At 39.5% G+C, this 17,164-nt stretch overlaps 1 protein-coding gene across 1 annotated transcript in view; it reads left to right on the forward strand.

The window, feature by feature from the left end:
• The window catches only part of LOC133441929 (SR-related and CTD-associated factor 4-like), a 56,632-nt gene that overhangs the window by 21,668 nt on the left and 17,800 nt on the right, over positions 1–17,164 (forward strand). Inside the window, exons 13-16 of the mRNA XM_061719722.1 lie at positions 11,196–11,296; positions 11,394–11,507; positions 11,999–12,155; positions 12,256–12,347. Of these exons, the coding sequence (XP_061575706.1) occupies positions 11,196–11,296; positions 11,394–11,507; positions 11,999–12,155; positions 12,256–12,347 (464 nt within the window). The remainder of the gene's footprint in view (positions 1–11,195; positions 11,297–11,393; positions 11,508–11,998; positions 12,156–12,255; positions 12,348–17,164) is intronic.

A 17,164-nucleotide genomic window follows, 5' to 3' on the forward strand; every position in this document is an offset into this window, starting at 1 on the left:
AAACTTCTTGGTAAGATCCTTAGTTTTTTGAGTGAAGGCAGTGAGAGAACAAATTGTAATGTTCAAACAAATCCTGTTTCTGATTTGTATTTTTCTTTATTTTTTTATTTATTTATTGTTCTGACAGCTCAGGTCCCTTTTAAACAAAGTATACCTCTTTTGTGCACTTTAGTTTTATATATTTGGCAGATGTAAAGCATACATGTGTATGTTTTCTGTGTTAGTCCATTTAGTTTTTTTTTTTTAATCAATACTTTAAAAGCTCAGGGATGTTCAAGGAGCAACCTGTTTGTGAACTTTCTGAAGATTATCTGCACTGTGAATTTGCACTGTCAGTTCTGTTTTCGAATGGTTGGAATTTAATGCTTTTTTTTTTTTATCCGATTCATCGATTAATCGAAAAAATAATCGACAGATTAATCGATTATTAAAATAATCGTTAGTTGCAGCCCTAGACTCGCCTAAAAAAAAATGACTGACTGTTAGGTGTTGTGCCTTTTATTTAGCGCCTCTGTTAATTAAATGAATGAAGCGCCACTCACCCTTCCAGTAATTATAATATAATCCTTTGCTGAAAGATTCCAAAGCGGGATGTTGTTCATACTTGTAGGGCATAGCATCCATTTATATACCCTCCCAGTCTTTTGTCATTTTTAGGAGAATCCCTGGAGTAGGATGAAGGAAAGTTGATCATAGATGTCGGGATATTGGAAGTCTGGCAGCTCCATTGCAGTTTCGATGCTTTTAAAAAGTACTTCCCGGATCATTGTAATTGTCAGTAATATCGAGTCTTTCAAGTTTAGCAATATAGTTTTCTTTTATCTTCTGGGTTCATATGCGCAGAAAAATTAGTCTCGGAAGTCACGTGGGGTCTGGAGCTCTATCGACAAAACCATAGGTGCTAAATTACAATTTCTTTTCTCTTCTTACTTGAAGAACAAGGGTTCAGTTGGGTAAAAGATCCATCTTTTTATATGCAAAGTGTATTTTAAAGCATTCATATTATGCTCCCCCAATTGAGTGTTTATGCTTTGGTTAAAATACCACAGGATACATGAACAAAACTCCCTTTCCACCATATTGTAATACTGCTGTACATACCACTAACTAACATAGAGGTTATCTTGGTAATATTGATAGATATCTTTGATTGATATGAATTTGAAACTATAAGTATTGTGGTGGCCAGAGCTGCTGCCCTGTATCAAGCAGTATCCCTGTATGTCATACAAGCAGCTTTTCACTACTTGGCAGAATGGACTGTCATGGCCTGGCACGCACATACTTTGTACACTTTGTATAAAAGGGAGAGAGCACACCAGGCTGGTTATTGTTGGCATCAAGTTGCAACTCCTTTGTGCTGTGGATATGAAGTCAATGGGGTGCAAGTGATGCTAGATGAGGTGGAAGATATGTTATCTTATTGCTTCAGCAGCAGATGGGACATGAGAGACTGTGTTTCATCTACAAGCTCAGGTTGGTGAAAGATTCTGGTCTTCTTAGCTATGGAGTATATCAGTGTGGTTATTTTATCATTTTTTGCTTAAATGCACACCATTTGTCCAAAATATTTACATGGAATCTCTAGCCTGCTGTTCCACTGATCACAACATCAGATGGCAGCTTATGTACTAGCCCCTCCAGCCCTTGTTGCTCTTCCTTGAGCTCGTGACTTGATGTTGTGCTCTAGTGGGAAAACAATTATGCAGTTCTCTTCACTGGTTATGATAATCTCACTGCACAATTACCTCCAGCAAAATATCATGTCATTGTACTCCACTTCTAAAATGTATTATTTGACTGAGAGCAGAGTCATGGGAAGACAATTAGAGTTTTAGGGTAATTTTATTTGTATTTATTAATGGGTGACTACCTTTTCAATCTAGCATTGGTGCTTTTATGCCTATTGTCTTCAACCCAGCACCTCCAGTTCCCACTTAGGGTAATACTTCCCAGAGAGGCTATGATTTCAATGTAAAAAATTACACTGCGAGTGCTTGATTTGAATCTTCACTTACACAGCAGACTCAGCAAGCTCCCCATCCTCGGAGCAGAGAACACCACGAATAAGCATATTACAGAAGCCATAATATGCTGGTTACAGAGGGGGGCTGGTGTCTAAAGGAACGAGGTTCAAGCCCCTGAATTGCAACCGAGGATAATCACTTTGGGCCCCTGAGTAAGGCCCTTAACCCTTACTGCTCCCTGGGCATTGTACAAATGGCAATTCACTGCTCTTAGTTTGACTAGAGATGGGTTAAAATGCAGAGGAAGAATTTCCCCATTGTGGGACTAATAAAGGAAAAATAACATTATTATTATTATTATTATTTTATTATTATTTTATTATTATTATTATGTACCGTATTTATTATATGCAATTGGCTAGTAAAATAACAGACTTAGCAAGAAATGAAATTCAGGTCATTAACAATTTGAAGAACCTTAGAAAGAAGTTGTATGCAATCAATGGCAGTAGTGGCAGAGAAATACTGGATTGGATTGGATTTTTGATTTGTGCTACACGATCTAAGGGGGCAGCCACTCAGCAGATCATATTGCTCTTCAGGGTAGCATGGATCTGCCACCAGCTCTATCTCCTGCACCCAGTGCTGCATGAGCCTGCTCCTGCCATTTTGTTGAATTAAACCTAAAGCAAGGCCTGCATATTAAACAGTACTACTTGATGACGCCTCCCGACTCCTCTGCCCTCCCATCAACTTCGAGCACCAGGGAGGCAAAAACACTCCTTGCATTTACACTGCCCAGCATGGTGTAAACACAAATTCTTAGTCCAGAGAAATTAATGGGATCTAATTTAAAAACTCCTAATGTTATCACTTCATTGCTCATCACGACTCTGTGACGTAATGTTGGGGGAAACTAGTGAATCTAGTTGATAAACCATATTACATGCTTCTTCTTTTTTTGGGCACACATGCATACATTTTAAGATCAAATAGCCTTAAATTTGGTGAAAGAGTGGGGTATTGCCTCCTATTGTAGGCAAGCTTCTAAAATATGCCATGCAGGTTGGATGGCCTTCCCCGTCACACTGTTGTTGAGTTTTCAGTAACTAAAACAATTCTCACACATGCTGATTTATCTTTTTTCTGCTTGTTTTTAATTGGCACCTGTGACTCCTCTTCCTTGGTCACCATGAAAGCCAAATAATGCACCATCATCCTCTCATGGGTACGGGTCATGTTCCTTTACACTGCACATAACTTAACATGAGTCCTGCACTATCATAACTTTGATCACAAATAACACATACGTCAAATTGCGGTATACCGTAATGCCATAACACGACCATGCAAATGTTGATCACCACACAGGTAATTACTTGGATAACAGCACATGAGATTCAAGGCACCAGGTGGTATCGAGTGAAATGGGATAATTTGGAATCTGTTATGGATATCCCGCTGTATGCTTTGCTTGTGCATATATGTTTAGTATCATTACTTCACTCAGATGTTTGTGAGCTGGTAAGCTGCAGATTGATTGCAGCATGTTAATGAGTTCCTAGAATCCCTAATTTTTAATAGTGATGTGTGAATGTATACTCCTGCATATGTTGCTACAGCTTCTGTTACAGTTTGGACATGTAGAGAATTTGTCTCCAAATGCTTTTAGAAGAGGTTCAGATGTCTTTGCTAATTTAAGTGTTTCTGAATGATATTTTTCTTTCTAATTCTGTCCAGGTTTGTGTCATTTTCATAGTATTCTACCTTTTCTTGACACATGCTCCATACACCTGAGCATACATGTCTCTGCCGTGTTTTGCTTCAACCCGACATGTTCGAGTCACATGAGACTAACAAGATTCTGACACAAAGATGGAAAAAAAAGTTTAGAATAAATATGAAATATAATGGAAACTTTCTAATGGAGATCAATTTGAAGCAGTATATTTTTGACTATTATGTTTGTATCATGTTTTTATTTTAACCAGGTTCTGCACCGAACCTGTGCATTGACCCCATATTTGTACATCAGGGTGTGATTGATGAAACAATGTGCTACATGCAGTTTATATTTGTATATTATGATGAGCACAATATGAGCATTTGTGTGAATGTTTGTATGAGAAAACCCTGGTAACGAGCTTTGCAGGACCCAGACATGTTTAAAAATGAGCTTCATAAATGTGAAGCAGAGTCTTGAAGGGCAGTGCTGAGGATGTTTTGTCCTAAAAGTTGCACCGGCCATGAAAATACGTTTAACAAGATCACTGACCTTCTATTGATCATCCTTGCTTCCTACACAGCAGCTCAAGCCATCATATATGCAACTGCAACACAAACGATAAGTAGGCACATACCACATCTTGAGGTCTTGAACTAAGAGATAGGAACTTGGATAATTATTTAAAAAAATAGAACGTTTTGTGACGAAAGACCATAAGTTAAAGATAAAATTTGGTAGGACTGGAAGGTAGGTAAACCTGACATTTTTAAAGAAACGCCTTCTGTTTTTGAAGTAGCGTAAAGATGGTGTTCTGTTTGTTGAGTGTGATGTTTATATTTGTATATTCTGATTTTAAAGAAATCAGTGTATTGCTTTTTTTATTTAAATCCCCAATGGCAATTTAAGTGAAATACTGTGGTGTTGTGGTACTCTTCTTCTGATAGGATTTGCTAACTGTTGTTGAAACTTCTGATATTCCGTGCGCTATTAACCATGGAGAAAAGTAATAGCAAATGGTGAAAAAACATTCCCAAAATAAGTGAATAATGTTGACAAAGCCAAGCTCTTAGCATTACTACAGAAAAGTGTGATCACTCAGTCAAGGTTCAACACCTGTTCTTCATCTCAGCCTCTTGGTCATGTAACCTCTTATTTGAACATTTTCAAGATTAAAGATGACCTTGTTATAGGGCTGGGCGATTTTGGACAAAAATAAAATCCCGATTTTCTTCTCTGAAAACCCGATTTTCGATTTCGATTTTGATTTTTTTGGTAAAACTACAAAAGACAATGGAATAAATTGTTTCAAATATTTTATCTTTATTTTTAAAGAAAAATAGCAAATTTCCCTATTGGGAATGAAGTGCAATTGAAAGATACTGTAAATCCTGAAAGTGACAACATTTACAATTTTCTTGACCAAACAAAGATGACTAGACGAGCTCTGTCTGTAATGCAGCCAGCTGCAAAAAAGGAAAATCGATTTTCCGATTTTCCTTTTTTAACATCGATTTTGATTAATAAATCCGATTTAGATTTAAAATCGATTAATCGCACAGCCCTACCTTTAGTCAAGTCCATTACGTTTGGATTTTAACTTTCGCTGGATTTTTTTGGAGAGTTGTAAAACTATACATTTTTGAAAACTGTAATGTATAAGCAATCGGAAAAACAATGTTTCCATTTGCACAGGTGTCTGCATGGCGGCCATCTTGGATTTTTCAAAACGGTGTCCAAAAAAACTAAATTTTGTAATTTCTCAGCTTCTGAATAAGTTAGAACACTGATTTTAACTGCTAAACCTACATTTTCAGGGCCACTGAATCCAATGGTGGTAGTTTTAATGTTCTCAGACATTTTGTTACTACACTAATTTCTTTGCCCTGGTGATATAAAGTATTTACAAGTACTGTAGATGCATGTCTGACAAGCCCACCATACAAAACATCTCTGCTGGAATATGCAAAACTGGTGCAGTTTACATGTCCATCATTTTGCTTTACATGTCCAAGCTTGCCTGTGCAAAGCTCACTACTACAGTGTACCCAGTATACAGGAGCAGTGCCACATAGTGAATGTATTGAGTGTCAACAAGTGTTCAATCAGTGTTGTCGATTTAGTGACTTAGTCGCTAGATTTAACGCATGTGAACAGCTGAACAGGCTAATGAAGGTCCACTCTGGACTCATAGGAATCTCCAACAATGCCAATGCCAGACAGAGATTCTTCATGGTGACACCAGAACTTGCACGCTTGTCGAAGGAGTTCAAAAGCCAATTTCACATGGAAACTGATGGAACCACAGAGCACCATGAGCTTGGGCCAAGTGCTGTCAAGAGGGCACATCATGCAGTCGACAAGATTAAGGCAGCCATACTCAGTCATGGAACCCCCTTTACAGCTGATGGTGACAAGCTGTACAACATTATCACCCATGCCTACATTCCAGATGAGTATGTACCACAGATTTTGAATGCAGATGTCACTGGCCAGAAGCTGTATGAAGACTATGTGGCAGAGAGGATCAATGGAGATGTCAGTGTCTGGTCAGTGAAGAAGGAGAACAACAAGATGTTCCTGTCTGGGAATAAGAATACAACAGTTAAGCTCCGAGACAAGACTGTAGATCTGAAGGAGACCAAGGACCTATATGGGATGCTGATGGTACTTGCCAGGTCAAACAGAGACATCAACCAGAAAGAGGCCATTGGGAACTATGAATTCACCCTAACACCAAGGGCACTCTTTGCTCCTGATGGAACAGTCCTGCCATGCCATGACAAGTCAAAGTTAATCCATCTCCTGGATGAGCTGGCAATAACAGACATGCCTGAGAAAGACTCTCAGCAGTCTCAGAATGCCACCAGCCAAGATGCAAGGGACATGGGAATCACAAACTCCATATCTAATGTTCCCCCAAGCCGGAAGATTGCACTTGTGGATGGGATGGTACTTGTGAAGACGCTGACCAAAAAAACAGTGACTTTAGTAACAGTCAAGGATCTGAGTGGCTATTTCAATGACCGCCTGATGTCTCTAACACAAGATTATGATGAGATCCTTCTCGTGTTTGACACCTACAGAGAAGACTCTCTGAAGAGTGCTACCAGAGACAAACGAAGACAAGGCAAAGCTCCTGTCCAGTACCAAGTCAGAGATGACACCAACATCAAGCACATCCCAATGAGCAGGTTCCTCTCTCATGAGAAAACAAAGGCCGACTTGACCAGCTACCTTGCTGCCAAAATCCTAGAGTACAACATGGGATCCACCAAGCTGATCATCACATCTGCTTCTGGGCACACAAGGAGCAACAAAGACCTGCTCTTTGAGGACAACAACCACGAAGAAGCAGACACACTGCTGATCCACCAGGCAGTGCTGGCGTCACAGCAAAACCCATCTGATGCACAGCTGGTGTTCTTCTCACCAGACACAGATGTCTTGGTGCTGGTCATAGCAAACTATGATGTCCTGTTGAAGAACACTTCCATTTCTATGGCATCTGGTGTTGTGCAAATTGAACCACTGTGGAGTGCTCTAAGTCCAGAAAGAGCAAAGGCTTTGCCTGCCTTCCATGCCTTCACAGGGGCTGACAACACTGGGAGGTTCTCTCACATAGGCAAGACAACATGGTTCCAGGTGTACCTCAAAGCTGATGAGGATGTCATCAATGCTCTGCAGATGCTTCTGGAGGAAGCATATGTGACAGGGGGAATGCTTTCAACACTGGCTACCTTTGTATGTACAGCCTACACACCCAAGGGCATCAGCATCAAGACAATCCCTGACCTACGTTGGCATCTCTTCTGCAAGCATATGGCAGAAGGTGACAAGCTCCCTCCAACAATCGGAGCTCTGAAACAGCACATCTTGAGAGTCCATATCCAAACACGGGTGTGGGGACAGGCAGCCATCGCTCAGCAGGTTCCACAGTTGGATCCTCTGGAAAATGGGTACTTCAAAGACTCAGATGGTCAGCTAAAAAATACCACCACAGAGGTCCTTCCAGCTCCAAAAGCCATTGTTGAGATGGTGAGATGTCAGTGCAAATCAGACTGTTCCTCTGCTAGGTGCTCTTGCAGAACAAAGAACTTAGCCTGTACAGATCTCTGTCAGTGTGGCAGCCACTGCCAGAATGATGAAGACTCTCAAGACATCACATACGAAAGTGACAATGATGATGATGACGATGAGGTGTAGAGACTGTCAAAAGGGCATGTTCCTTCCTATGTGTGACGTTCCATTACACTGACCATGTGCGCATGTCTGTAAAACAATCAATAAAAGAAAAAATCTGTATTAAAATCCATTTTGTTAAGACCTATCCAATGTTTGTTGTTGCCATTGGATTCCTTGTCCCTGAAAATGTAGGTTTAGAAGTTACTATCAATGTTCTAGCTTATTCAGAAGCTGAGAAATGTCAAAATGTAGGTTTTTTGGACGCCATTTTGAAAAATCCAATATGGCCGCCATACAGACACCTGTGCAAATGGAAACATTGGTTTTCTGATTGCTTATACAATATACTTTTCAAAAATATATAGTTTTCTAACTCTCCAAAAAAATCCAGCAAAAATACATAGTGAACTTGACTACTTGTTATAGGACTTTAGTTTAAGAAAAAACAAAAACAGTTTTGTCTTGTTTTCTGACTCAAATTTGAACTTCAGGCTTACACTTTACCATGAGTTATTCATCCCCATTATGTCTAATCCATGTCATGCTGGTGTTTTTAGGAATTTCTTTTTTTTTTTTTTATAAGCAGCCTTACTAGTTCCTATGGACTAGTTCAGACCATTATACCTACCATCAAACTTGCAATAACCCACATTGTTAACTCATCTCTTAAATCTGGCATCTTTCCCTGTGCTTTCAAGCAAGCTTGGCTCACCCCACTACAGAAAAAACCCACAGTTGAAAACTACCGGCCGGTCTCACTGCTCCCATTCATGTCTAAAATTGTAGAACGTGCCGTCTTCAGTCAGGTCTCACAGTTCCTTCACGACAACTGCCTATTTGATGCACATCAGTCAGGCTTCAGGCAGGGCCAGTTAGATTCCATCGTGTGCCCACGTCTTCTGCTAGGAATCTTGATCCTTAAAGGTCAGCTGGCTGTCTGACACCATGTTGCCTCTGTTTCCCGAGTCTTGCTGATTTGCTCTTTACAACATCAGGGAAATCAGACCGTGCCTGACGGAACATATGACACAGCTCTTGGTTCAGACACTGGTCATGTCACCCATGGACTACCGTAATTCCTTGTTGGTCGGCCTCCCTGCATGCTCAGTTAAACCTCTGCATATGATTCAGAATGCACCTCCACATGTGGTCTTCAACCAGCCCAAGAGAGCTCATGTCACTCCCCTGCTAATCTCTCTGCACTGGCTACCAGTTGCAGCGCGCATCAAGTTCAAAGCTCTGCTTCGGGTTTACCAGGGATTACCCAAACGGCTCCTGCTCACCTTCACTCCTTCATCCAGAGCTACACTCCTTCTCGACAGTTACGCGCAGCCAGTGAAAGACGCCCGGGGCTCCCACCACAACGTGGTGTGAAATCAGTAGGCAGACTCTTTTCCTCTATTGTTCCGAATGGTGGAATGACCTACCAAACTCTAGTGGTGCTACGGATCGTCATTGGTCCCCGATCCTTTCTGATCACTATCTTCGGTTCGGCACACACGTGATCCCTGGATTGATTTATGAAGAAAAAAAAAAGAAAAGTTGTGCGCATGTTCAGTCCACACAAAGCGTGGTCATGGCAACCGGAGGAGCTGCGAAGCTTGAACGCCCTGCGTCATTTAAATCCCCTGTATGGGACCATTTTGGCTTCCCTGTCAAATATAATGATGAAAGAAAGAGGTTGGTTGGATAAAACTGTGAAGTGTGTAGGCACTGTGGCACAAGCTATGACAGGGGAAACATATTGAGCATGGCCACGCATTTGAAACAAAATCACCCCGTGTTTCAGTGACAGGAGCAAAAACAAAGGCTGCTCAACAACCGCATATCATGCATTTATACAGCCCCCCATTGCACAATCTGGCCATCACAGGTGCAGACAGGGGACTCTCTCTCTCTATCTCTCTATATCTCTCTATATCTATATTGCTTTCTTTTGTCCTTCTTTGATGTAGGCATAGGCTTTATTTCACTATCCATGGAAGATGACTTGCCTTCTTATGTTGCCTTCTTATGTTGTTTTTCATTTTCATATATATAGATTTTTATATATTTCAATTCAATAATTTAAGTGTTAATAAACAAAAAGACAACTTGTTTGTTTATGTATTTATTTATTTATTTTTTTTACTGATCTGAAAAATGATACAATCTGTGACTGAGATCCGATAAACGATCCAATCTGAGTTTTCAGATCCGTTTCACTCCTACCAAACTGTCTGATCTGCAGGGTCCTTACCTACTTTTAAGAGCAAGCTAAAGACTTCCACATTTAGGGTGCTTTCACACCTGTCCTGTTCAGAGCAGTTGTTCTGAAACAGGGAACGTTTCCCCCTAAAGATCGGATCGTTTGGTATATATGAACACAGCAATCGCGCTCGGATGCGGCACAAAACAAGCGAGCCGAGATCACCTAGGAGAGGTGGACTCGGCCCGATTCCATTCGAGACCTGGAGCGGTGCGTTTTTTTTATTTGGAGTGAGAACATAATCCACACAGCAACCGACACAACTCCATTCATGTGTATGTGCTACCGCGGCGCAAGGAGAAGAGTCGGCGCAGCCTCCACCACCTTCTCTCCTATTGGACGTGCCGAGATGTTCTCATAGCGCGGCACGGTGAAATTAAAAAATTGTTCAATTCGGGCAGGGTTTGCGCAGCGCAAACCTGGCGGCAGGCGGCCTCTCGGCAGGCGGCCTCTCGGCAGGCGGCCTCTCGGCAGGCGGCCTCTCGCCCGGCGGCCTCTCGCCCGGCGGCCTCTCGCCCGGCGGCCTCTCGCCCGGCGGCGGTCTGCGCTTCGCGCCCTCTCTGTGAAAGGGGCTCGTTGTTTCCTCGGGGTACGGAAGAGGAAACTCCGTCCACGTTCATTTCTGACCAATCAGAGAACAGTTGGTTCGCGCATGGCATTTGTTAACAGCTTTGAACCATTACAGACGGTTGCCTTGTAAACACAAACCCCACGAACGAGAAACGAAACAACTGTATCGATTTAGCCCCTGAATCGGAAAAAAACAAACGGGCCACAGGTCTGAAAGCACCCTTCGTTAACTTTTCCGCTCATTACAAGGAGTTAGATTTGTCCAGCTCTTTGGATGACTCAGTCCTGAGAAAGTTGCATGCACTTATGCCAAGATAATGTTATGATGGTGAATTTAAGACCTAGTTTTTCTGAATAAAGGGACTGTTGTGTTGGTTGAGAAGGGAACAAAACATTAAAAAAAAAAAGAATCTGTTTTCTACACCTCATGTTTGTTTGAAGAAATTTAAGAATGAAAACTAGCTCAATTAAAATGTTTTTGTTTGTATTTTTTTGCTTGTAGTTTGCAGTACTACGCTTTGGATTGGACAGCTAGACAAGAAAACACAGCAGGCGGATTTGATGTCGGTTTTGGAAGAGTTTGGCCAGATTGAGTCCATCAATGTAAGTGTGGACAATTTGCCTCAGAGATAATTGCCTCTTTAATCCAAAGCGAATGGAATTTTCAAATTAACTTTTAACTTTTGCTCTTTTTGTCCAGATGATTCCTCCAAGGGGCTGTGCCTATATTGTTATGGTTCACAGGCAGGATGCCTATACAGCCTTGAGCAAACTCAGAAGAGGGTCATACAAAGTCAACCAAAAACCTGTGAAGGTATGTTGTTTTCATACTTAAAGTACGTTTATACATTAAAGCTGCCGTTGAGAACTTAGGCATCAGAGAACATCTGAGAACAAACCTACCTGGAGAAAAAAAACAATAATCTAACAAATAGTACTAGTAGAATATCAGATTTATACATAAATACAACAGTAGCTTGTGATAGTTAACTTGAAGAGTGAGGCTGGAGCGGAGGAAGTGGGGAACTTGTCTGGAGCATGTGCTGATTGACATTGGGACTGTGATCGACATGTAAACTGCCTCTGATTGGAGGAACTGCAACTGGAGTGGTCGAAACTTCGCTGCAGATGATGCCAAAGGAGCAGACTTCTTTCTCAAATTACCTAGTTCATTTAACATTATCTGAAGTTAGTATTAAGTTCATCAAATATGACAAAAAAACACGTACCAAAAGTAACGTAACTGCATGTATATTCTTTTTAGAGTTGCTTGATTACCTCTCACTTGTTGTCATTCTTTCGTAGATTGCCTGGGCTTTGAACAAAGGTATAAAAGCAGCACACAAAAAGTTCTGGGATGTGGAACGGGGAGTTACGTACGTCCCCTGGAGCAAAGTCAAAGTTGAGGAGTTGGAGAGCTATCGGGAAGGGGGTGTGCTGGATGCAGACTCATTAAATCCTGGTAAATGCATATCTATTCTTTGGCATGATCTTGATATCACTGGTTGATGCTGTAAGAAATAGTTTTTCTTAATTTTTTGTTGTAATTTTACTTGTTCCAGAGTGGAATATCGCAAGAGACATCAACAACAAGGCAGCTGTAAATGGAGCAATGGAAAGGGTACAGGATGGACCTGTCACTGCCCTCGCTCAGGTAATACTAATGCGGTCCTTAAACACGTTCTCTTTAATTTCACAGGTGTTTGTAAGTTGTTGGTTTATGGGCTTGGAGAGGACCCTTTCTCTCATGGATCGACATAGGAAAACATTATTTTTGCATACAAGCAGTGGAGCTTATCTGAATCACCTTTTTTCTTTTAAAACTTAAAGACACTTCAAAATTAAATTAGATTTTATTATAAAAAAAGTCGGTATTCAAAATATTTTAAAATTTGCTTGCTTTAGAAAGCTTCTGCCAGGGCTTATTATAATAAGAATGGAAGAAAGGGAATCACTTGCTCCCACATTAGGGAGGTTCTAGTTGGCTAAGTGTCCATTAGAATTGTGTTCATGGAACATGAACAAGATGATTTGTGAAATCCATAATATTTTAGTATATGATTAATAAATCATTTTAATGTCCTACACCTTTATGGCACCTAACCCCTACATATTGGATAGCCACATAGGAAATGATACTGTGCCATTCAACAAAAAAAAAAAAGATTCAATTTACATTTCAAGAAGAATGCTTCGTTGTTCCAGATAGCGCTTCCTCCCTCTCAGTAGCATCTCATGTACCGTATTTTCCGGAGTCACGTTTTTTTTCATAGTTTTGCCCGGGATGCAACTTATACTCTGGAGCGATTTATGTGTAAAATGATTAACACATTAATACCAGTATATCATTTCACATGTTATTTTCACATTAAACCACAAGAGGTCGCTTTAGGCCTGTGTTGATAATTTCACCATTGGCGGTAACTTTTAAAAAAACTGAGAGGGCTTAACAAAAATGTCACTGAAAAGAAAATCATATTCTGCAGATTACAAGTAGAAAAATATGCAGCAGAAAACGGCAATTGAGCAGCATAAAGAAAGTTTGGAGTTAGCGAGAAACGAGAAGAGGAAGCGAAAAGAGGAAGCGCTGCATCTTCTACCTCCGGAGTTAGCGGAGTTGTTTAAAAGTGACACAGAGGATGAAGATTTCATTTGATTTTGGTTATTTGGAATGACACGGATGGTTTGGTAAACTTCTTGGCATGTTATTTATGCTATAGTTGAATAACTCTTAATATGTTATGTTAACATACCAGACACGTTCTCAGTGGTGTCATGTAACATAAGCAGACCGTACAATTATTCAGCCTGTTGCCTCTATTCTATTTTTATTTTGAATTGCCTTTCAAGATTACATGTCTGTTCTTTGTGTTGGATTTTATAAAATAAATTTCCCCCAAAAACGCGACTTATACTCCTGGTGCGACTTGTACTCCAGAGCGACTTCTGTCTGGAAAATACGGTAAACCAAAAGTATGCTCAGCGTATCGGATATACTAAATTAATCTGTATTCTTCATTTGAATCATTCACTTAACTTTGTGAATAGTATTTGTGGAATGAAAGACAATTCTAAACATGTCTGCCAGAACACATCAAGTTGTCCGTGAAAATGTTTTAAAAAAATATAAATGTAAGCTCTGGTTCCAAGAATGCTTTACACCTTTGTGACAGTCAGTAAATATGATTCCCATTTATTTGTTACTTGTATGGAAGTTGATCTTGTATCAAATATAAGGTCAGATCCAGATCACATTTGGCTAGGAAACTACAAATGTACCTCTTAGTTCATATTTGTAATAATAGTTGTGCAAATTATTGAATATTTGCATCTTTATATTGTAACTGTGACATGAAAATGAACGGATGTAAAATCATGAATTACAGTTACATGAATTCCAAATGTAAAAAATGAATACACTTAGTTGTCAGGGGGAACAAAGAAAGCTCTTGTGACAGGGCCTGGGTTTTCCTATTTTAGTTCAATCGTGATGTGTCTCTTAGTTTTACTTGGAGACAATTTATTTTTAGCCTTTGTAATTACAAGGGTCAAATGCTATTGACCAATTACTGTCAACACTGACAGTCTCACTTGTCATCAAGTTAGATGCTGCTCCGGTCTTGTGGTCGCCAATTCTGGATTTTGTGTTGGGAACTAAGCAACGCGTGTTGTGTCAGTGTCTCAAAGGAGGCAGACAGCTTGTTATGAGCACATTATCTTATGAAATGCAGTTCATAAGACTTGTTTTTCTCAGTGAAGAGATGCATATTAACTGTGAGAAAGGGAATTATTTTTGTAGTTTTGCCACCATTTTCTAAAAAGCAGTCAAATTTTCAGATTTTTCATTTAAATTGATTTAAAATTCAGATAGGCTCCTCTGCTGGTATGCATTACATTCAACAGTGATCATTTATCGATTTCTTCTTTCTTTCCTTCAAAGTAATTGCCTCTCCACATCTAACCCTGTACTGTGTCATCTATCTTACTTAAATAAAATGAGAATTAAAAAAAAAAAAAAAAAAAAATCTATCACTCTTGTATGTCTGCAGGGAAGTATTTCTGTTATCCTTTCTGTGTTCAGGAACTAAGTTTCAGGAAGCTAGAGGATGTCTGTTGGCAATGTTTGTTGTGGTAACATCATCAATAAATGTTTACTTATAGAAATTAATTACATTGAAATATTCCAACTATTCACTCATGCTTGAATGATGAAAATGTCATGGTTGGAGATAGGAGAAGAAAAGTTAGCTTCAGTGGGTCAAACTAAATAAATAACATTCAAACGGGTTTGAAAAACACATCTCCAAGCATCCAAAATTAAAGGGGACCTATTATGGCATCTAATACCTATTTTAAACAGGCCTTGAATGTCTTAAAAACAAGCTTTTGATTATTTTTGCTAAATAAATGAGAAATTCAGCCTCTGTCTTTATCTTCCCATTCTCTAACCTCATTATCTATGAGGGATTCTGAGTGGGCGGGGCTATGATAATGAGGCACTGTGCTGATTGGCTGCCTGAATGACGTGATACACCGCTACGAAAAAATGGCGGAAGCTCCGGCCGGCGGAGTTAGTTGTGGGCGTGGTTTCACGCATCGGAGGCCAACCTATGTAAATCGCATTTTCGTTACGTAACGAAAGTGAGAAGAATCTGAACGGCTCGTAGAAGCCACATCACACTGGACGGCTCATCCGGGCGGCTGTACAGACACTGCAGAATTTAGTTGCTTTCCACCTTCTCTGAGTTGGCAGGCTGAGGGGAGACCACTTTAAATATGTTAAAGCAAGATAAAAAACGTGTTATTCATAGTAGGTCCCCTTTAAGTCTAGTTAAATTTGAATCAGAAATGTTGCTGCTTTAAAAAAATTATGTCATGACTTTGACAAATAAAAACAATGGTCAAGCAAAATAGGCATAATAAAACAGACTGTCTGCAGTTCCACACATAGCCGGACTAAGAAACTAAACACTTGGCCTGGGAAAACAAACAAAAAAAGTTGCCCATGTCTTGCGGTTGAGAGTTTGAGACTGGTGGCTCCTGGTTGGACTTAAAGATCTGGTTTGGAAGAGGAATGTCAAAGTGTAAGGTAAGCCAGACCAGCCACATGTGATGATTTTGGACCGGAATTTATAATTTTTTTAATAACTTTGTTAATGACCAAAAGATAACTTTTGTTTATAGTAAAATAATTAGCCTTACTGTGGGGCACAGAACGCAGGTTTGTTATTTTTAAATGTTTTCTCAACTTTGACAGACTTGGAAATTAAATGGTCTTTCCCAATTCAGTTGAGGAAATATTACTCCAACTGTCGCATCAACAAAATTACTCCAACAACTCGTGTTGGTTTTTAATAGGTAGGTATCAACAATTCTCAGGTACACCTTGTTTGCCTCCTGTGACCCTGAATAGGATTAAGCTGGTATAGATGATAGATGGATGGTTCTTCATGCTGTCCTCTGACTTGGTTTCTGAGCAATGACCGAGCAGGAAAAGATCTAATGGATATTGTCTAGTTTGACAGATTACTTCCTTATATTCTTCATGAATGCCTGTTTACAGTTAAAGAAAGACGCGTGTAGTAAAAATAAAATCTAAATATGGTCAATAATGACTGTGATCAAAATACCTTCAGGGAATGTAACTAAACCTATAATAAGTAGCACCCCCTGCTATCGGGGTGTTGGGTGTTTTTTTTTTTTCATCATTCTTCATGCCTGAAAAAACTTAATCTGTCAAGTAAATCCTGATATATTGGTTTTTGTGAGCACCAACAACTGAACAATGCACCTGTACCACATGGGGGTGCATACTACACACACTGAAGTCAAGAGATGCAAATACCCCAAAACAGATAAGAGTCAACACAGGGACACTTGTATCAAACAAGTTATATAATGTGGTACCTGGTAAAACCTTAATGGCAATAATATGCTTAACTGTGCCAAACTGACCAATTCATGAAATCTGCCTAGATGTTCTTCTTTAAAAAAACAAAACAAAAACCCTCTTAAAATTTATAGCACAATAACAAAATAGGTCATGGTATGTTAAATGCTGAAGTTTTATAGAAATTATGTCCAAAGTCTTTAGGTTTTCACTTCATTATTCCAAAGAGACCCAACATGGTCCTACGTATACATTTCTAAATTATTTTTGTAGTTACCCATTTTTATTTACTTTATTGACCGTGTAATATCGACTTAATCTTGCGCTTCTTTTGTGTCCTAAAGGAGTTGCCTTTATTTTGATACCAAATTTATTTAAATACAACTTATTTTCACTTTTGGCATTTTAAATTAGATGTGGCATTTTTGAGCACAACTTTCAAAAATAGTCTGGCTTGAATGTTCCTTGAGAATGAGCTTACTGTGAATAATTACATGAAACTTTATTTTTTGTTAAATCTTTGTATCATTAGTGACATTAGCCATTTTTATACATCTACATAATGTTATGTATGAAGGAAG

The sequence above is a fragment of the Cololabis saira genome, chromosome 4, assembly GCF_033807715.1.
Source record: "Cololabis saira isolate AMF1-May2022 chromosome 4, fColSai1.1, whole genome shotgun sequence".
Classification (NCBI taxonomy): Eukaryota; Metazoa; Chordata; class Actinopteri; order Beloniformes; family Belonidae; genus Cololabis; species Cololabis saira.